The following is a 19,911-nucleotide window of genomic DNA, read 5'->3' as shown; positions in this document are numbered from 1 at the left end:
TAAAGAACTACACCACCACGAAACAAAGCAACAACAAAAAAATAATTTAAATGAGCATTAGAAGTAGCGTTACAATGTACATCGGAAAAATAAGACATGTGCAAACATATTTCAGATCTAGAACAGCGAATTTAAGACTTTTAAGGGCTAAAATTTAGATGTTTATATTTTAGACATTTTAAGACCCCACGGAAACCCTGTAAGCCGGATGGCACAGCAGAGGGCAGGTTTCATCCACTTATTTTTGCGCTTTTTGGATATGCACATAAAACGGTTGATGGAAACGCTATAATGCGCATATATTTTGAAAATGTGTGTGAATGGACAAACCAGCAGGCTAAGCACATTGTAAAACATCTAAAGTGTTGTTTTGGTCATTCTAAACCACCTCAACCATTTCAGTATTATATTATATTAATAATGACCTCCAGAATTGTCAAGAGTTACTGCACTCCGTGTCTCGCGCCTTCAAACGCCAGCGCGCGTTCACTGCGTGCAGGATTGACTTCTGATGCGCAAGTCACTTATTAAATGAAGATAATTTATTCACGCAGCTGCTCCTACTGATGCTAATTCTGTTTTTACTTTTGATATTTGTCGCCAGTTAATCAGAAGGTGGCAATTTTGTTCTCTTTGACTTGATGGACAGAAACGCTGCTTTATTTGCAGTCTTTTATGCGATATTCCAGTTTTGGGCATATATTTAATAAGCATTTTAGATGATAACATAGCTATTCACATCAGCACATCTGTCCTCTTTCTTCCCTATGTACCTGTAGGTGAACAGCTCCTCCGGGTGTGGCCATGCATTCATCCTCTGCTATTTCTTCCTCATTTCTTCTGTCTTAAATCTCCATATGTCAATTGATAACTTTGTGACTGTATGATGACGGTCACGTAAATCTGCAGTAGCCTGAACTTGTTTTTCGGTTCAAATAATGTACCAGGCTTTTCATTGGTCCGTTAAGATCAGCTTTTTTTATTGGCTACCGAAATGCTGGTCAGTGCGTGGCTGAAATATTAATTTATTGACAGTACTCTGTAACGAATTGTGTTTATAAAAGTAACGAAGTAGATTACTCAGCTTAATTTGTACTTAAGTACAAGTAAAATTACAGGCTTAAAATTCTACTCTTGAAAGTACAATTACACCAAAAATGTACTTAATTACAGTAACGTGAGTAGTTGTAATTCGTTACTCCCACCACTGATTGCATGAAACATTAGGTCATGAAAACGAAAGTTCTGGATAACTCATTGAATTTTAGTAGTAAAAATGTGATTGAACCCTGATACTAGCTATGTTTCCATCCAGATATTTTTATCTGCATTTTTAAAATGTGCATAAAAAGTCTATGTGCATAACTGAGTTCCTTCATTTATTCATTCTTTTCTTTTCGGTTTAGTCCCTTTATTAAACCAGGGTTGCCACAGCGGAATGAACCAATAACTTATCCAGCACGTTTTACGCAGTGGATGCCCTTCCAGCTGCAACCCATCTCTGAGAAACATCCATACACACTCATTCACACTCATACACTACAGACAATTTAGCCTACCCAATTCACCGTTACTGCATGTCTTTGGACTGTGGGGGAAACCGGAGTAGAGATCTGCGCGGGACTAAATTTTGAATCCCGCTCCCGCCCGCACCCGCCAGGTTTTAGCCCGAACCCGACCGCTCCCGCTTATATTAAGAATTTATTGTCCCGCTGCCCGACCCGCCCCGTTTTCTGCCCGCCGCGCCCGATCCCGCTAAAGAGCGGGGGAGAACAAAACCGAAAATCCTCCAGCTATACAGTCCAGACAGCCAAGCTGTCTGTTTATACACACACACACACAGCACCAAGCACACACATACACAGACAAATCACATTCACATTTTAGGTGCTTTATGACAAATCTCTCTCTCTCATACGCGCGCGCGCACTAACACACACACATGCACCAAGCAGACTCACAGGCGTTTGCTGTTATATCAACTCAAAGGCTTGTAATATCATGTATCAAGTACCAATGTAATACCAAAAGGTTTTATATAAAGGTATATAAATACTGAGTCGCGCCAGCTCCGGGCCGCAGCGCACATTACTCTCGGGCCGATTCCGGCGCGGATGCGGCAGCGTCGGCTCTCTTACGGCCGCCGCATCTGGCCCGATTGATTCGGGCCGGAATCGGGCAGTGAGTCCACAAGCATCAGGAGTCCGGCAGCCGGAGCCGGGCTGAGTGGTAAGTCTCTGGCAGGCGAGAATCTAGCCGGAACTGGCCCGAGTGTATTTTGCTATCTGGGAAAGCTCTCTCACTCACTCTCTTTCTCTCTCTCTCTCTCATATAGCAATATCCGCGATATTGCTAGACAGCCCGCTCCCGTCCCAAATTAAACCTGTTACCGACCGCTCCCGCGATTTATTCGGAAATTTATTTCCGCGCTGCAGAAATCTGGTCGGGTCCTGCGGCGCCCGCGGGATAGCAGCCCTCTAAACCGGAGCACCCGGAGGAAACCCACGAGAACACAGGGAGAACAAGCAAACTCCACACAGAAACGCTAACCGACCCAGCCGAGGCTCGAGACCTTCTTGCTGTGAAGCGACAGCACTACCAACTGCGCCACTGTGTCACCCATAACCGAGTTAGACAAACTTTTTGTTCGATAAGAAAAGATGCGCATAAACTATGATGAAAACACTTTTACAAAACAAATTCAAGTATGCTCATTCCAATAGTCATGTGATTTTGTTATAATAGATCATATTATGATAAAAATATGTGTGAATGGACAAACCAACAGGCTGAGCACACTGTAAAACATCTGAAATGTTGTTTTGGTCTTTCTAAAATGCCTTAACCATTTTAGTATTATTGTTATTATATTAATTATCACCAAAATCAATAATGTCTGTACTCTTATTAGTCACTTATTAAATAAGCAAAAGATTCACACAGCTTCTTCTACCACAGCAAATTCAATTTTTACTTATGATATTTGACACCAGTTAATCAGGAAGTGACTATTTTTTTGTTTGACTCATTGGATGGAAACGCTGCATTATGTGCAAATTTAATTCGCATCTTTGCATGAAAACATAGCTAATGGCATTGATCTGGTCAAAGTGGATCATTTTTGGAAGATGCACATAAAATGCTTTTGTGGATATGCACCCTTAAGAAAGCATTATTTTTTAGTATACCCCTATTTTTGATAACAAATAAAAACATTTGTTGTTTTTATATTTGTATGTAGCCATCTGTCATTTTAATATTGAAAAAAAAACGCACATCTTATAAATTCAGAAAAACTGAGAATTGTCAGGTGGTCTCTTCATTTTTTTTTAATAGCTGTACTCTTTGATTATGTGTTTGTACTCTTTTGCGATCTCTCATTGATGTTTTCTCTTGTAAACGCAGATCAAAAGTGGACCACATCCAGGAGATTGTTACTGGAAACCCAACAGTCATTAAGATGGTGGTGAGCTTTAACAGAGGAGCTCGAGGTCAGAACGCCCTCCGGCAGATCCTGGCTCCAGTTGTGAAGGAAATCATGGATGACAAAACACTCAACATTAAAACCGACCCAGTCGACATATACAAGAGCTGGGTCAACCAGATGGAGAGTCAAACAGGAGAGGCCAGGTGTGTTAACAACCTTTTTGAATGGGGTATATTCACACAGACTTCTAATTTCAGCCAGCCAGCCTCAGCGCTTCCGGTGAACTGTCTTTCCATTATAAAATGTTACGGTCTGAATTCTTTAAAAATCAGTGATCTTCACTGCCTGATAGATATACGATATAAAGTGGGTCCCAGAATGGACAAGAAGCACTGCATTAAAGAGGTGGTCCACTACGATATCATATTTTAAACTTTAGTTGGTGTGCAATGTAGCTGTGTGAACATAAACAACATCTCAGTGCAGTTCAATGCAAAGGGAGACCTTGGTTTTTACAGAGTTCGCTTAGCGAAGCCTACAATGAACAAATTTTGGGGACTACAAAAAAATATTTCGGGCCTTGTGAGATCACAAACATACTTTTACAGCGCACACACACACTGCGCAGCTGAGGGCCGTGGCCAGAGGCGCTGTAACAATATAGCAGAGAGAGCTAAAATGCGTCCAAACGCTGCTGTTTCCACAGAGCTTCTTCTGTTTCTGTATTTGGGCTTCTAAAGGACACGACACAAAGACAGAAGAGCTTACAGTTCAATATTAATTATGTTCCAGAGAATTATAAAATATATAGCAAGCATGATTTGACAAAACACAGCTCCAGAATCTCTCCTGGATCAGTGCTGGGTTCGGTTCAAATCTCCTCAAAGCTGAAGCTGTGAACTACAACCTGTAAGTGTTTTTATTTGTTAAAATTGATCATGACATGTACAGTGTCTAGCATTAACGGTATGCTGTAGCAACGATGTAAACAACGGGAAATGCTGTTTTGTACCGCAAACGATTTAGCTACAAATTCAGATTCATCAGTCAAACTGCTGTAAACACACACACATACACTTCACCAGCATGTGCAGCATCTCTCTATGTGTGTGAGCGACTTTGCATTGTTTCATTATAGGCAGCTTTTCCATGCGTTTTACATCTCAGATAATGAAGTCGCAAAAGATATGTGGATGATTCATATTACTTACACCTGCATATTCCAGATATATGTGAAAGACGTTGTGTAACACATAGAGTTAAAAAATACAGGAGAGCTCACCTGACTCGTGTAGCAGGAGAAAAATAAATCAACACACGGGTCGCATCCCACATCTTGTACTTTATTCTTCTGTCACAATATATTACAGAAAATTACTTAATCCGAGCATCAAAGAAAAAGAAAGTTCTGCGTAGGGGTGTAACGATACACTCAGCTTCCGATACAATGTGTATCACGATATAATGTTCACGATTCGATATGTATCACGATATTTGAAATAAAAATTGAAAATTAAACTGAAATGCAAATTTTACCAAGTAAACTATTTTTTATGTATTTCTTTTGTTTCAACTTGTTAAACTGAACCTTCTTTAAGAAAATAAATTAAACAGGCCTGTCTCTGGAAAATAAAACACTTTAAAAACTTCTTAAAAATATTATTGAAATGACAGAGACAAAATTAAGGAACAATTTAAGTAAAGGTGCAAAAAAAAAAGCTTTCTATTCAATTGAATTTAACAGTAAGAGCTTAAGGCTTTGCTTGGTCACTTGCGTTTTTTGTGTGTGCAAAAAAAAAAAATCCACATTTCCAGGTATTTAATTCATATTTAATTAAATTAATTTAGAGATATCTCTAATTACAATTGTGACTAGTCAAAACTCATTTAGAGATATCTGCAAATATTTTTCAATGGAAGTCAATGGAGGAATATGACTAGTCATAATATATTTGCAGATATCTCCAATCTGATTTCGTACTAGTACAATTGTAATTGCAGATATCTCTAATTGTCATTCTGATTAGTCGAATTATAATTATGACTAGTCAAAATATAATTAGAGATCTCAAAATATATTTATGGATAGTCAGAACAAAGGTTTAAATGCTAAAACGGCTTGCCATACGCGCGCGTCTATCAAAGTCCGCCCTCTGTAGTAACAGCTAACGGTCAGCTCACATCATGTGTGATTTTGCGGCCGCCAATACATCATTATATGAAGACAGAATGATATTTTAGGGTAAATTGTACCTTATAAATACAGTATGTGACTCTTTCAACACCATTAGAAGGTATCCCTGTCGCTGTGCAAAGTATGTAAATCACTGTGAAGACTTTAAAACTTAGGATGTTTGACCCAGTTTGCGTGTCAAAAAGCGGACGAGTCTAAAGCAATGACTGTACAACCGAAATGTTGCCAGACATCTGATTTTGAGAGGATGGGCCATCCTCTATTTCAGCTCCACTCATCTTGGTCTGCTAACATTACTGCTGCTGCAATCTGAACTCACGTGTGACAGCAAGTGGAATGTAGCTCACGTGCAAACAGCTCAACTAATAAGAGAAAACGGACGTCATATCGTAATCAAATCGTCATAACGCCACGATGCATATTGTGACATTTTTGCATCGCAATAAATCGTACAACGATAAATCGTTACACCCCTAGTCCTGCGCACATGTTTCACATGTCTACAGAAAGTTCACACATTCACACACACACACAGACACGTACACACAATGGCAAACACTCTTAAAGGAGCCGTGCCCCATTTTCACTCGTTACAGACTCTTGTCAGATTTTATTATAGAGAGCAGGCAGGAGGTTGACTGACTGTTTACACAGCAGAAAAGCGTGTGCTTCTATGGGCGTGACGTGGTGCCGATTCTTGAATCGCAGCACATTATGACAGATGACCAATTAGAGTCACGTGAGGGCGGGCCTTTCAGAGGAACTAGAAAAATATATCAGTTGTTTTTATGTGTGCAGAGTAACTGTATATGATCAAAGTGAGATATATGATGAAAAAATTATGTGATTTCCTTCTAGTGAAACATGAGCACACATTGGTTTGCATCTTATAAACACCACCAAGCCTTAAAATTACATTCTGGACTACCCCTTTAAATTCCATTTGATGTCTTTGAAATATGACAGTTTATTGTACCCCAGTATTTTCAATGGAGTTTGTGTGCTTGACTGCTGATCCTGACGGCACTAGCGGTTACACAGTCTTTCTCTCGTTTTACACTTAAACAACTAAATGAATACTTAAGTCTATTTGATTGAATGTATTTTAATTACATTACAACATTGATGCTGTAAAAGGAACCTTATGAAAGTGAAAATAGTCACATTTAGCTTTCACTAAAAGTGTATCATTGGCTGAAAAATACTAGCTGTGTTTATAGCCCATTGAAGTAAGTGTTTTTTCTCAGCAAAGTCTTAATATTAATTTGAAAATGTTCATGTGTTTAAATATTGTATAATATATTGTCTGTTTTACATAATATCGGTATTATACTTTTGTTAATATATACTATATTTATCAGGATAGTAAGGATGCATTTTAGTGCTCTTTTTTTCATATTCTTGTTCATTGTAGAATTTTCATATTGTTTTTAGGGAGACAATTTTACCATCTGTCCTGGGTCAATGGATGACCTTTTTGGCTAACTAACCAACCATTTACAGCAATGTTACATAATGCACACCATCATGCCATAATACAAACAATTAAACAAATTACAGTCTATTTTTAAATGTATTGTTGATATATAGAATAGATATGATTAATCCATATTAAGTATTCGTATATTATGTTAATTGACTTTGATTTATTTTGCAATTCCAGAGGTTATGTTCTGTATTCCAGAACTGTTTTCTTCTGTAAAAATAGGGAAAATTTAAATAAACAATCTGTTTAAATCTTGAACTTTAAATAAGAAAATTGTCTTTAAGTTATCATTTGTGATTTTCTTCATCTCATGCTGTTTGTTTTATCAGATAAATGACACATGTAATAATTTTTATTAAACATTAGACATTACTGTATCTCCTTTGAAATTTCAATTAATCGAAACACTTTAATGACACTCAGGTTTAAAAATGCATTCATTTGTATTCACTCTCCCAGATTAGGATATTTGCTTTGCCAGGAATCATTTTACCTTTTAATATTTTCACCTCAAAAATCAAGCTCATTGTATTAAATCCAGGTCCCAAAATAAAAGTTTACGCTGGATGACATGCTACTTATTGCTTTTGAAATGACTGTGTGATTGTGTTTTGCAGTAAATTGCCGTATGATGTAACTCCAGAGCAGGCGATGAGCCACGAGGAGGTTCGAACCCGCTTGGAAGCGTCCATCAAGAATATGAGGACGGTCACAGACAAATTCCTCTCGGCCATAATTGTTTCATTGGATAAAATCCCGTGAGTTCAGACATTCAGACTACCACTGCTAAATGAAACTGTCTGTGTGTGCTTTATTTATGTAGACTATTTATTTATGCTCACAAGTATAACAGTACTAGTCAATTTTGTTCTTGTGGGGACACGTTTTTTTCCATGAGCTTACTAATCATACAGAAAAGCCTTTTAAAACTACAAATACAGATTGTTTTCTTTGAGGCTTGTGTTTAGAGATCAGATCGGGGTGAGGCACTGAAATATACAGTTTGTGCAGTATAAAAGAGAAGTCCTCACAAAGATAGCTCTGTGTGTGTGTGTGTGAGAGTGACCTAATATTAGCAAATTCCATGTGTACCTGTACCATCAGTCATTCTTGAATATATGAAAATGACTTTTAGCAAGCCCAGATTTGAATATTCAAATGCATGTCTGTTAACATGAGCCGTTTCTTTGTTCATGCAGGTGTACAAAGTAAGTCAGAGTTCCACTGCTGTTTAAGAGTGGTGCTGTGCAAAAAAAATACTACTGTATTTTACTGAACTTGCAGCCTGAATTAAACCTAATGAGTTAAAATGGAAGAGTACATAAAAACAACACCGATTGGACAGTACAGCTAATTGCTCTTTATGACTCATAAAGACTTAATGACTCATTAAATCTAAAGAAGCCACATTATCAATGTTGATTATCATTCTAATAAATCATTTACAAAAAAAACCATCATAAAACAATTAACCATTATGAACTATCAATTATGTGTGTACAGACTAACAAAATGGTGACTCATCCTATTAAGTTTTTTTTTTTCCATAATACCCTTTTATAGACCTTATAACGTAACAGGTTTTCTGTTATAACATCGTAAACCCAGTTAAAGTTACTTGTCACTTCAAATGTTTGTGTTGAAGTGTTTTAAGTTAAAGAAAGTTAAAGGTTAATGTGTATATTACAAAAAGTTTGACTGATCGTGTGCACCTGCAGGTACGGCATGCGGTTCATTGCCAAAACACTGAAAGACACACTTAATGAAAAGTTTCCTGATGCCACAGAGGATGAGCTTTTGAAGGTATGCCACATCACGCAACCATTACAAGTCAAAGCAGCAATTGGCTAATGTAACCGCATGCATTATTTTTCAAACCACCACAGACTTGTCTTAAACACTCTGAATGTCACAGCTCTAAACTGGCGCCTGCTGCTTGGCCATATCAGTTCTGTCCCACTGTGGAGTATTGTCTTGAATCCTGAGCATTTCTCTGCTCTCGTGTTTCTTTTCTGTTGTGGTATGCTGGTCTCCTCACTTTGAATACTAAATGTAGGTTCCCTCTCGTTCCTTTTCTCTTGGTAAGAGAAAACACCTCTTTTTCTTTCTCTCTGTTTCTATGCCCTGGCTCCAGCTTTTCTCTTGGCTCTTGCTTATACCCTTTTCAAGAGGTTTTTGATGAGTCCTAGAGCAGCTCAGGTGAGCCATGCCATTCTTATTCTTTGCTGCTTGTTCCTCGTGCAGTGTTTTTGTTGACCTCCTTTAAAAACTGCACAAAGATAGAAACTAGGGATGCACCAAAATTGAAAATTCTGGATGCACTTGGCCAAAAAACAAAAAGTCTTTGTAATAATCATTTAGTATTTTATTAAATAATGTATTTTCATTTTGTTAGGCTTTTTTGTTTAACTCAACTCTAAAAATGAACCCTTTTGCAGTGGAAGCCATTACAATGAATGGGTTTCATAGCGCAGAACTTTCCTTGTCTGGTGTGAAAGCTACTTTACACTGCAGTGACTATAGCTAGTGGTACTGTGAAACAAGTGCACTGAACATTACAGCATTTAAGTATAGTCTTTATTCTGTTCATTTTTTTTGCCAAAGCATTAAATCCATTTTCTGCCAATAATTTTTAGTGCGTCCATCATAGAAACAGCATTTTTTTAAACTGCATAGCTTTTGTATTTACTTGAAAATGAAAACATGGCCATGTTTCTCATTCTTTAAGATTGTGGGCAACCTGCTTTACTACCGTTACATGAATCCTGCCATTGTGGCTCCTGATGCGTTTGACATCATCGATATATCAGCTGGGGGTCAGCTGACCACAGAACAGAGGCGAAATCTGGGGTCAATCGCCAAAATGCTGCAACACGCAGCCTCAAACAAGATGTTCCTTGGAGACAACGCACATTTGAACCCCATCAACGAATACCTCGCCAACTCCTACCAGAAATTTAGGTAAAAGTGATATCAGTGCTTCTGTTTGTTGTTTTCCAGTTGTTTGGTTTATAATCACTCCATACTGATGCAAGAACCCTTCTGTCTTCCAGACGTTTCTTTTTGTCCGCTTGTGACGTCCCTACTTTGGAGGACAAGTTCAATGTGGATCAGTACTCAGACGTGGTCACCTTGACCAAGCCTGTGATCTACATTACCATCGGGGAGATCATCAACACTCACACGGTAACAATCCAAGACTCATGGTATGCTTACATACCCCTTTTCTACCAAGGCTAGTTCCAAATCGTTTTTTTGACACCCAAATCACCAGCTGTGAAACAGGAAAAGTGCTTCTTAAGTAGCACCAAAACATTGCTGAGCTAGAACTAGTCATGTCAAGGGCTGAGTTGTATTCTCCATCTATACAAAGTGTTACTATGGCACACTGCATGAATGCAATGGATTTGCTGTGCGAAATAGGTTTGCTAAGATATAAACATAAGTAGCAACACATTATTGCCAGGTTTGTATTTGGTGCTTCCACGCTTGTGTTACTGGGAAAAGTCAGACGTTTGCAGTGACATCAGACCTGCCCCTACAGTGGCTCTATTGCCCATGGAAAAGCAAAGCAATTCTTAGAAGGCTCACCAGACAAACCAGCTCTGAACTATCAATGGCACTGGCTCCCAACTAGCACCTGGTTTGTGCTGGTGGAGAGGGGGTAACATTCACTGCTACTTAGCTAAATTTTGACTTTAAAAAGTAAAGTAATACATGTACACAACCTGCATTTGGTTCAAGACAAAATTCAGTGCTGCCAACGAAAGGCTGATTCGTTAGAAATTGGAATTAGGAATTGAAATGTTGTCATGTATGACTGGACCTTTATTGTAAGCCTTCAGTGTAGTTGTTATTCATAATTGAACAAATTATGTGAAATCATCTTTAGCTCTTGCTGGATCACCAAGATGCCATTGCACCAGACCACAATGATCCCATCCATGAGTTGCTGGATGACCTAGGAGAGGTGCCCACCATTGAGTCTTTAATAGGTGAGCCTATGAAAATGCTTAGACGATGTGATATTGAAGTCTTGCAGAGTCCGTGTGATGAACTGTTGCTCTTTCACAGGTGAGAGCCCACTGCCAGCTGATGATCCCAGCAAGGAAATGATGGGTAAGACAGAAGTCTCCCTCACCCTCACCAACAAATTTGATGTTCCCGATGAGGCCAATGCTGAAATGGATGCCAAAACTCTTCTCCTTAAGTAAGGACAATACTCTTCTTAACTGTTCCATTGCCAAACCTATTGAGGTACCAGATTTTAAATTCTGAAAGCAGCAAGTGTCCTTCACAGAAAGGCCTTCATTAATGCATAATTGCACATACTGTACTGTCTAGCAACAAAAGTTCAAATATTTCAATCCATCCAAACCCATCGAATCTTTTTTTAAATGTATGCTTAGACCAATGTTACAGGACTCTGAAGCTTTTGTATTACTCTTCATAGAAAATTAATGATATCCAGTTTGTTGTTTGTCGGAGATGGAGAAATTACTTTTGTAGACTCAACAACGCATTTTGCTGCATATGCATAACACTTGTATCTATCGAACCATCCAGATTTACTAAAAGAAAAGTTTTCTCACCGCAACGATGACCTAGAAGAGAAACACAACAAAAAGAACACACAGTTTAGATCATGTTGTCTTCTATCCCCCAGTTGTCAAGTTTGTTTAATGCAGCACTTACGGTCTATTCACACAGGGCGTCAGCATCAACGCTTTCTATTCACTTTTGGAATGGGTGATGTCAGGCGTTGCCGAACTGCATTGTGGATCCGTCAGCGCCACTTCAGTGGCGTTGCTCACTACGAAAGTTGGGACTTTCTCAACTTTTCAAGCGCCGACAGAAGCGTCAGCCAATCAGATCGCTGTATGCAAATACACCAGCTCAAATAGCAGTCGATTACTGACTAATTCCATTGGCTGATGCTGCTATGATGATCATGTCAGCCCCAACTTCAGACACGCCCTCTGTCAAGCATTGACGCTGAAGCCCTTTGTGAATGCACCATTAATGTTACTTGTCACCCACTTATGTCACTTCAGAGATACAAGTGATAATACAACCAGAAAATTTGTCCAAAAGAATATTACTAATTGGGGAACCAGGTTTGGAGGCTATTCTCCCATGATCACCTTCCTGTAAATATCAGATGCACAACCCCCTATACAAATCACCTTTTGAATCTCATATACAGAGAAGAATGCAATTGCTTTCTAATTGAGTTTGCAAGTAATTGCTGGCTGTCTTAATTACTAGTTTCTGAAACTAGTAGAACTTGGGCATTTACTTGTTTTACTTATTCACAAATCTGCCCCTTTTGTCTTGCTCATTTAGCACCAAGAGGCTCATAGTAGATGTGATCAGATTTCAGCCAGGAGACACACTTACTGAGATTCTGGAGACTGTAGCTTCACCTGAGCAGGTACTTTAATTGCTATTTATTTTTCAAGAATGGAAGTAAGCTTTATCAAACTTTGTAATAAAGTCAGCACTTTTATTTGAAACAGGAAGCAGAGTACCAGCGAGCTATGCAGCGGCGAGCCATTCGCGATGCAAAGACCCCAGAGAAGATGAAGCAAGCCAAACCAGTTGTAGATGACAGTCTTACTTTGCAAGGCAAGAAGGACAAGATCAAGAGCAACCTGCAAAGACTGGGAGAGTTGGGCAAAGTACACCCTGAGAAGAAATACCAGGACCTAATCAATGACATCGCCAAGGTACTGTTCTTGGATGTGTCCTAGCATTTACATTCTGCATGTCAAGGGTGTCCAAACTTGGTCCTTGAGAGCTGGTGTCCTGCAAATTTTAGCTTCAACTTGTCTCAAGACACCTGCAAGGATGTTTCTAGAAAGCCTAGTAAGAACTTGATTAGTTAGCCCAGGTGTGTCTGATTGGAGTTGGAACTAAACTTTGCAGGACACCGGCCCTCCAGGACCGAGTTTAGTCACCACTGCTTTATGAGAACACAAAACTTCTAGCATTTCATTTTCACACTAAAGCAGGGGTATCAAACTCGGTCCTAGAGAGTTTAGTTTTGGCCCCAATTAGACACACCTAAACCAGCTGATCAAGCTCTTTTTAGGTATGCTAGAAACCTCCAGGCACAAGTTTTGAAGGGAGTTGGAGCTAAACTATGCAGGACAACGACCCTTCAGGGCCGAGTTAGGGCACCCCTGCACTAAAGCATCTTCATTTACTTGTTAATGGTTTTTGTAGGACATCCGCAACCAGAGGCGATATCGTCAGCGGCGAAAGGCAGAATTGGTGAAGCTTCAGCAGACTAATTCTGGTTTAAACTCCAAGACCAAGTTCTACAACGAGCAGATTGACTACTACAATCAGTACATCAAGACCTGCATGGACAATTTAGGGAGCAAGGGAAAGTGAGTATTTGTTCAGTTTAGCTCATCTTGTTTTCTTTGATCAGATTATTGGTTTTAAGCTCTTGACTGACAATTATGATAAAATGGCTTCGTTTAAACAGAGTTTCTAAGAAACCTGGAGATAAACAGGCAAAGAAGAGCAAGCAGGTATCACAGAAGTACACAGCAGCCCGTCTGCATGAGAAGGGAGTGCTTATTGACATCGATGATCTGCAGACAAATCAGTACGTTTTTTGATCTCTGCTTGTTTTTTTGGAGTGATCTATTCATATATTTCTGTACTGTGCTTCTGTATTTACATTTGATTTTCTTTAAATAACATGCTTGTTCATTTGCTCGCCATTTACAGGTATAAGAATGCAATTTTCGAGATCTCGCCATCAGAGACTGTGGGAGTGTTTGAGGTGAAAGCCAAGTTTATGGGCGTTCATCTGGAGACATTAATGTTAGAATACCAGGTGAAAGTTCTTTTCTTTATATTTTTATCTTCGTAACTCATCAACTCTTTGGGCGCCCATCACCCGTCATAGATCAAATTATATGATCATTAATAAACTGTTCTAAATCCATGTTCTAACACGTATTTGAGAATCTGAATATCAGATATTTCACAATATAATTATGACGTTTCTCTATATTTGCAGCAGAACATAAAAAAGAAAAACAAAACAATATGTTCATAAATCATCATTAAAAACTCATTCTGGGGGGGGTCAGTGGTAGTATTTAAAGGGGATCTATTATGCTAAAAATAATTTTATAATGCTCGATTCACACGGGGCTTCAGCGTCAACGCTTGACAGAGGGCATGTCTGAAGTTGGGGCTGATGCAGATCGTCATAGCAGTGTCAGCCAATGAACAAGTCCGCAATCAGCTACTGTCTGAGCTGGGGTATTTGCATAAAGTAATCTGATTGGCTGGCACTTCTGTTGGCGCTTGAAAAGTTGTGAAATTTTCAACTTCTGCAGCAAGCAACGCTGCTGAAGTGGCGCCAACGAATCCACAATGCAGTTCAGCAATGCCTGACGCCAGCTATTCAAAGTGAATGGGAAGCGCTGATGCTGATGCTCCGTGTGAATGAGACATAAGGGTTTTGACAGTGTGTGAATATAGCCAGATATGATAACTTTTGTTTACAATCACACTTGATAAAAACAATCTGCAGAAACATTTTGATTGACAATCTTGCTATGTACATGTCGTCAAAGGGGAATTATTGACACCCATTAGTGTCAATCTCTCCAGGCACGTGCACAAATAGGGCTCAACCTGTGCAGTGGACATGCCCTTTTTAGTCTTGGATATAAAGTGCCCTTCTAAAATGATCAAAAGTGCCCCGCGACGCGACACACCCTCCGTCCCGCACTTAAGTAGGCGCGCGACAACACCGCTCTTCAGTACGCGCGTGACAACAACACCCCCCCCCCCCCCTCTCATTAACATAAACAGCCCTGGGTGAAAAGCAGCTGTCAGCCATTAGTTTTGACCCACTGAAGATGTCAGAAATGAAGTCTCCATAGACTTCTTTCTTTAAGCACAATCTCATTTGAATTTAAAGCGACAGTCAATAATTGGCACAATTTAAATCAAAACCTAAAAAGGGCAGTTTCAAAGGGTTATGAAACATTTTGAGCTGAAACTTCACATACAGTGGAGCAACACCAAAAACCACCCAGCTACATGTTACAGAATCCAGACAGACTAAAAAGCTGTCTGTATAAAGACACACATGCACATAGACACAGCACCAAGCAAACGACACACAGCATCACGCTCTCTCTCATTCACACACATACACACACACATAGACGGCACCAAGCTAGCGATGCACACCATCACGTTCTCTCTTTCACACACAAACCCGCTAGCTCGGGAGTCTTGAGTGATATTGTTAGACTGCCCGCTCCTGTTCAAATTACACCAGTTACCGATCAAACCTTTATTCGGAAATTTATTCCCACGCTGCAAGAAATCTGGTTGCAGACCCCAACTATAGGTCCCCTTAAAAACATACATGTTAAAAGGATTAATTGGTTGATTTGAGTATTGTCTAATGGCTCTTACCACCAGAAACTACAACTGTAAAATTTCAAGATTCATTGTAGAGAATAGGCAAGTACATATAATGGCAAGTACTGTAATTATAACAACATACACACACACAAAAATAAAACAATATTGTTGAAATCCCTCTGACGACATTTTTTTTTCTACTGTGGGGCTGAAAACAAGGCTTGTAATACAAATGCAGCTCTCATTGCCTTGGTAATTCAAATATTTAAATGATTAGCTCATCCAAAAATGAGAATTATGTAATTATTTACTCTCATGTCATTCAAATCCCCAGAGACAGCAACTGTGCCAGGATGTCCAGAAAAGGAGGCAAAACATGGTCAAAACATTTCATTTGACTTGTGGTTCACAAGTGGTTCAGCTGTAATCATTTAAAGCTCTAGAGACACTAGTGTGTGGCAAAACAAACAAACAAACAACAGCTTTTGTGTCTTGTCAGGGTGCATGCTTACTACCATTTATATGACGCTTGCTCTGTTGACTAATGGAAAAGGGTTGTATTGACCATAGTCAATGTGCACCCTGACCTATCACAGAAGTTTTTACAGTTTTTTGGTGCACAAAAGTGTTTTTGGAGCTCTGTAGGTTTACTGCTGAATTACTGAACTCACATGGAATGTTTTGACAATGTTGTCTAGACATTAAATGTCTTCATCTAAAATATCCTAAACTGTATCCCGAAGATGAACAAAAGTCTCAGGGAATTGGAATGACATGAATTTTCTAATGAACAAAATTTTAATTATTGAGTTAACTAACCCTTTAAACCGTTTAATGTGATGTAAAGTAAATGTATAAATTGTTCATTGACATAAAAAAAATGCGAGCAGGGGTAAAAACCATACACTAAATAATATGTACGTATTATCCGGGATGTCACCCAATTCTGATCTGAGAAAGTGACTGAGTAAAACTGTAAAACTGATGTACTTGTAATGGAGTCTCACTATAAGGTATATTTAATTTTACCATAAATTTCAGGTTCTCTCTACACTTCTGCATGGTGGCTCGAATTTAAAATGAGCAATCTAAATAAAAAAGTAATGCGGCTTAGTAAACAAATGTATGTTTCTTTTTCTAATACAGAAAGGACAGTTTAATGTGTCAGTTTGAATCGTCGACTGTAAAAGATATGGACATGGTATTAGTGTATGACGTCATCTATATGTTTCTGAAGAGCGCAAATGAAGCTACAAGGGGACCTGGCCAATCGTCACTATTTTGTTCACGCGTCATCGCACCAACCAGGGCAACCAAAAAAGGGTGGTGCATGAGCGGAGATGCTAAATGCTAGCAGATGTCTTTTTTTTGGGGGGAGAAACGCTTAACACTTCATTACCTGGACTCATTTGTGTTCTGACCACATGTACTTGGTTGTGTACTATACTAATAAAGTGTTTAGTCTTTTAAAAACACTTTTGTAACACATTGAGCCACAAAGCATTGTTCTTATGATGTTTTCCTAAAGGAGGAAAACGCAAATTACTTCCAAATACTTTGGATATAGTCTTATAGTGTTAGTAAATGCAGGACTATTAATTAAATCCAGGCTTAACTCTGTATGATAACGATTCAGATGCTAATCCGCTAATCGATCTGTCAGATTCTGGAGTTTATTACAGGCCTAAAGAAAAATATAAATGATAAACCTGCGGCCTGTGTGGGTCCTAACACCCCAGAATATTGATAGGGACTCTATACTGCTCTATTACGCCCCAAGTCTAGGGGAAACAAAAAGGGCATAATAAACGAAGAAAAAGCAAATGTGTTGGGGTGGTGGATTTCCCGAACTAAACAAAACTTAAAGCAAAAGATTCCCTTCGGTCGACAACCAAACTCACACACTCAGTTGAGAGTATATATGAAGATATTTATTATAGAAAAATGGGGTTAATATAAATGAGCATTTCGTCAGGGTGACCACAGGCCAAAATAACAAACAAAAGAATCTATAAAGTAAATCCACTAAATTACCTATTACTATTTAAAGAAAAATACAAATATCTTACCTTACTAAATAAACAAAGTCAAAAGTAATCAAATAAATAGGCAGGTCACCCCTACACGCTCAAACTCTCAAAAATATTTTAACATATGTTGGTGATCAGTACAATGGTTGCTGGTTGCGGCCGGAGGGGTGAGGGAAACCCAGGAGCTCCACTCCAAACACCGAACGCACAGAAATGAGCTCTTCGAACCCTGAGGGAAGCTCCCTTATATACAGGCTTTTGAGACCAGCAGCCAATCAGAACAGGGAATCACGCCGGTATGGGAGCCTATGAAACAACAGAAAAACAACAAGACGGCGGGACAAAAGAAAAAGACAGAGTACAATCCGCAATAATAAATAAATAAATAAACTCCAGTCGTAACATGCGCAGTGAGCGTCGTCTTTTGAATGAGGCGTTAAACTGAGTTCCTGACTCTCTGTTGTAATTTAAAAATCAAATCTGCGGACTGGCCTCTGTCCATCATGGCCTCCTAACCATCCCTATATCATAATTGGCTTCATCACTCTGTCTCCTCTCCACCAATCAGCTGGTGTGTGGTGTGCAGTCTGGCGCAAAATGGCTGCCGTCGCGTTATTCAAGTGGATGCTGCACACTGGTGGTGGGTGAGGAGATTCCCCCCATTGTGTAAAGCGCTTTGAGTGTCTAGAAAAGCAATATATAAATGTAAGGAATTATTATTATTATAAATCTCAAACAAATACATTTATAGATATGGTATTTAAGTATATAATTAATTGCACTCACCTGGGAAATCGAGGAGGAACTTGAATGGTTTGTGGGGTAAATTAAGTGCACAGCATGCCATATTATCTGAAAATTGTAGGAAATAATTCCAAAATTGACTGTGTAAAGCGACAGAAAACAACACAAAAATATGGTGTTTATACTGAATTCAGCGGACATGGCGGTGACCAGCGAGACCTAGCTGTCACTCAAGTGGCCACGCCCTTAATTATGCAGACTTAATATAAAAGAAACGGATGAGTTATGGAAAAATTCACCTTCTCACAGTTGTCATGAAGGGAAAGCTATATACATCAAAATCATTTATTGCACCAGGCTGTAAACACCTTTTTTATGCTGTAAAGTTGGCTATTTTAACAGTGGGCTCAGTAGAAATGTGCTCTGTTATCGAGCCAGGCCTAGTGGAATTTCCATTATTTGCAGTTCCAGTTACTTCCATGTTAGCTTCACGAGGGAGAGTCGGATGTTGCCGCTTGGTTAAAACATGTGAATGATCACCTTATTGAAAAAGCAGTCAATCAGAAACCAACAGATGTCAAAAATAATCTGAAATATTATTGTGCATGCAATTATAGTTACAGTTGAAGTCAGAATTATTAGCCCCTGTTTATTTGTTTTCCCAATTTCTGTTTAACAGAGAGCAGATTTTTTCAACACATTTCTGAACATAATAGTTTAATAAATCATCTCTAAAAACTGATTTATTTTATCTTTGACATGATGACAGTAAATAATATTTGACTAGATATTTTTCAAGACACTTCTATACAGCTTAAAGTGACATTTAAAGGCTTAACTAGGTTAATTAGGTTAACTAGCCAGGCTAGGGTAATTAGGCAAGTTTTTGTATAACGATGGTTTGTTCTGTAGACTATCGAAAAAAATATAGCTTATAGGGGCTAATAATTTTGTCCTTAAAATGGTGTTTAAAAATTAAAAACTGCTTTTATTCTTGCTGAAATAAAACAAATAAGACTTTCTCCAGAAGAAAAAATATTATCAGACACACTGGGATCATTTCATTGCTCTGTTAAACATCTTTAGGGAAATATTTTTAAAAAAATAATAATAATCAAAGGGGGGCTAATAATTCTGACCTAAAATGAATATTGATATTGGTACTGTTTTTGTGAATGGACCTAAACATTTCTTTTTTTCATCATCTTTAATAACAGGACCTGCTCCAGTTGCAGTATGAGGGGGTGGCAGTGATGAAGCTGTTTGATCGAGCTACTGTAAATGTTAACCTTCTCATTTTCCTGCTCAACAAGAAGTTCTACGGAAAATAGAAGCTCAGAGGCACTTGACAGACTGTTGCAGACACAGTGAAACCCAGACCACACACACATCTTTACAGTTTAAGCGTCTTTCCTGCACTACTCTGAGTATCCCTGCATTCACTCTGTGCCTTTCTTGAAGGAAAGATGCCTTGAATGTACATTATTAATCTTAAACCAACAGATTTAATCTTCCGGATAAATAATGGTTGAGCATTTTCTATTTTTATTGAGAGTGACAGTGTCACAGCAATAGTTTGCTTCGATCTTTTTGTAAACTGTGCCTGCATGAGCTTTGAATT

The 19,911-nt window shown here is 38.7% G+C and overlaps 1 protein-coding gene across 2 annotated transcripts in view; it reads left to right on the top strand.

Moving 5' to 3' along the window:
- Positions 1 to 19,911, top strand: part of iqgap1 (IQ motif containing GTPase activating protein 1) — a 120,240-nt gene that overhangs the window by 99,754 nt on the left and 575 nt on the right. Inside the window, exons 26-38 of one of the 2 annotated variants that reach the window (XM_073905921.1) lie at positions 3,406 to 3,630; positions 7,725 to 7,865; positions 8,826 to 8,910; positions 9,836 to 10,068; positions 10,161 to 10,293; positions 11,000 to 11,102; positions 11,182 to 11,317; positions 12,454 to 12,541; positions 12,627 to 12,836; positions 13,336 to 13,502; positions 13,604 to 13,726; positions 13,852 to 13,960; positions 19,508 to 19,911. The exon at positions 19,508 to 19,911 is cut by the window's right edge and continues 575 nt beyond it. In XM_073905921.1, the coding sequence (XP_073762022.1) occupies positions 3,406 to 3,630; positions 7,725 to 7,865; positions 8,826 to 8,910; positions 9,836 to 10,068; positions 10,161 to 10,293; positions 11,000 to 11,102; positions 11,182 to 11,317; positions 12,454 to 12,541; positions 12,627 to 12,836; positions 13,336 to 13,502; positions 13,604 to 13,726; positions 13,852 to 13,960; positions 19,508 to 19,621 (1,867 nt within the window). In that variant the 3' untranslated portion in view covers positions 19,622 to 19,911. 2 annotated transcript variants of the gene reach the window in all.

Source organism: Danio rerio, chromosome 7 (genome assembly GCF_049306965.1).
Source record: "Danio rerio strain Tuebingen ecotype United States chromosome 7, GRCz12tu, whole genome shotgun sequence".
Classification (NCBI taxonomy): Eukaryota; Metazoa; Chordata; class Actinopteri; order Cypriniformes; family Danionidae; genus Danio; species Danio rerio.
This window is presented reverse-complemented; position numbering and strand designations above follow the sequence as displayed.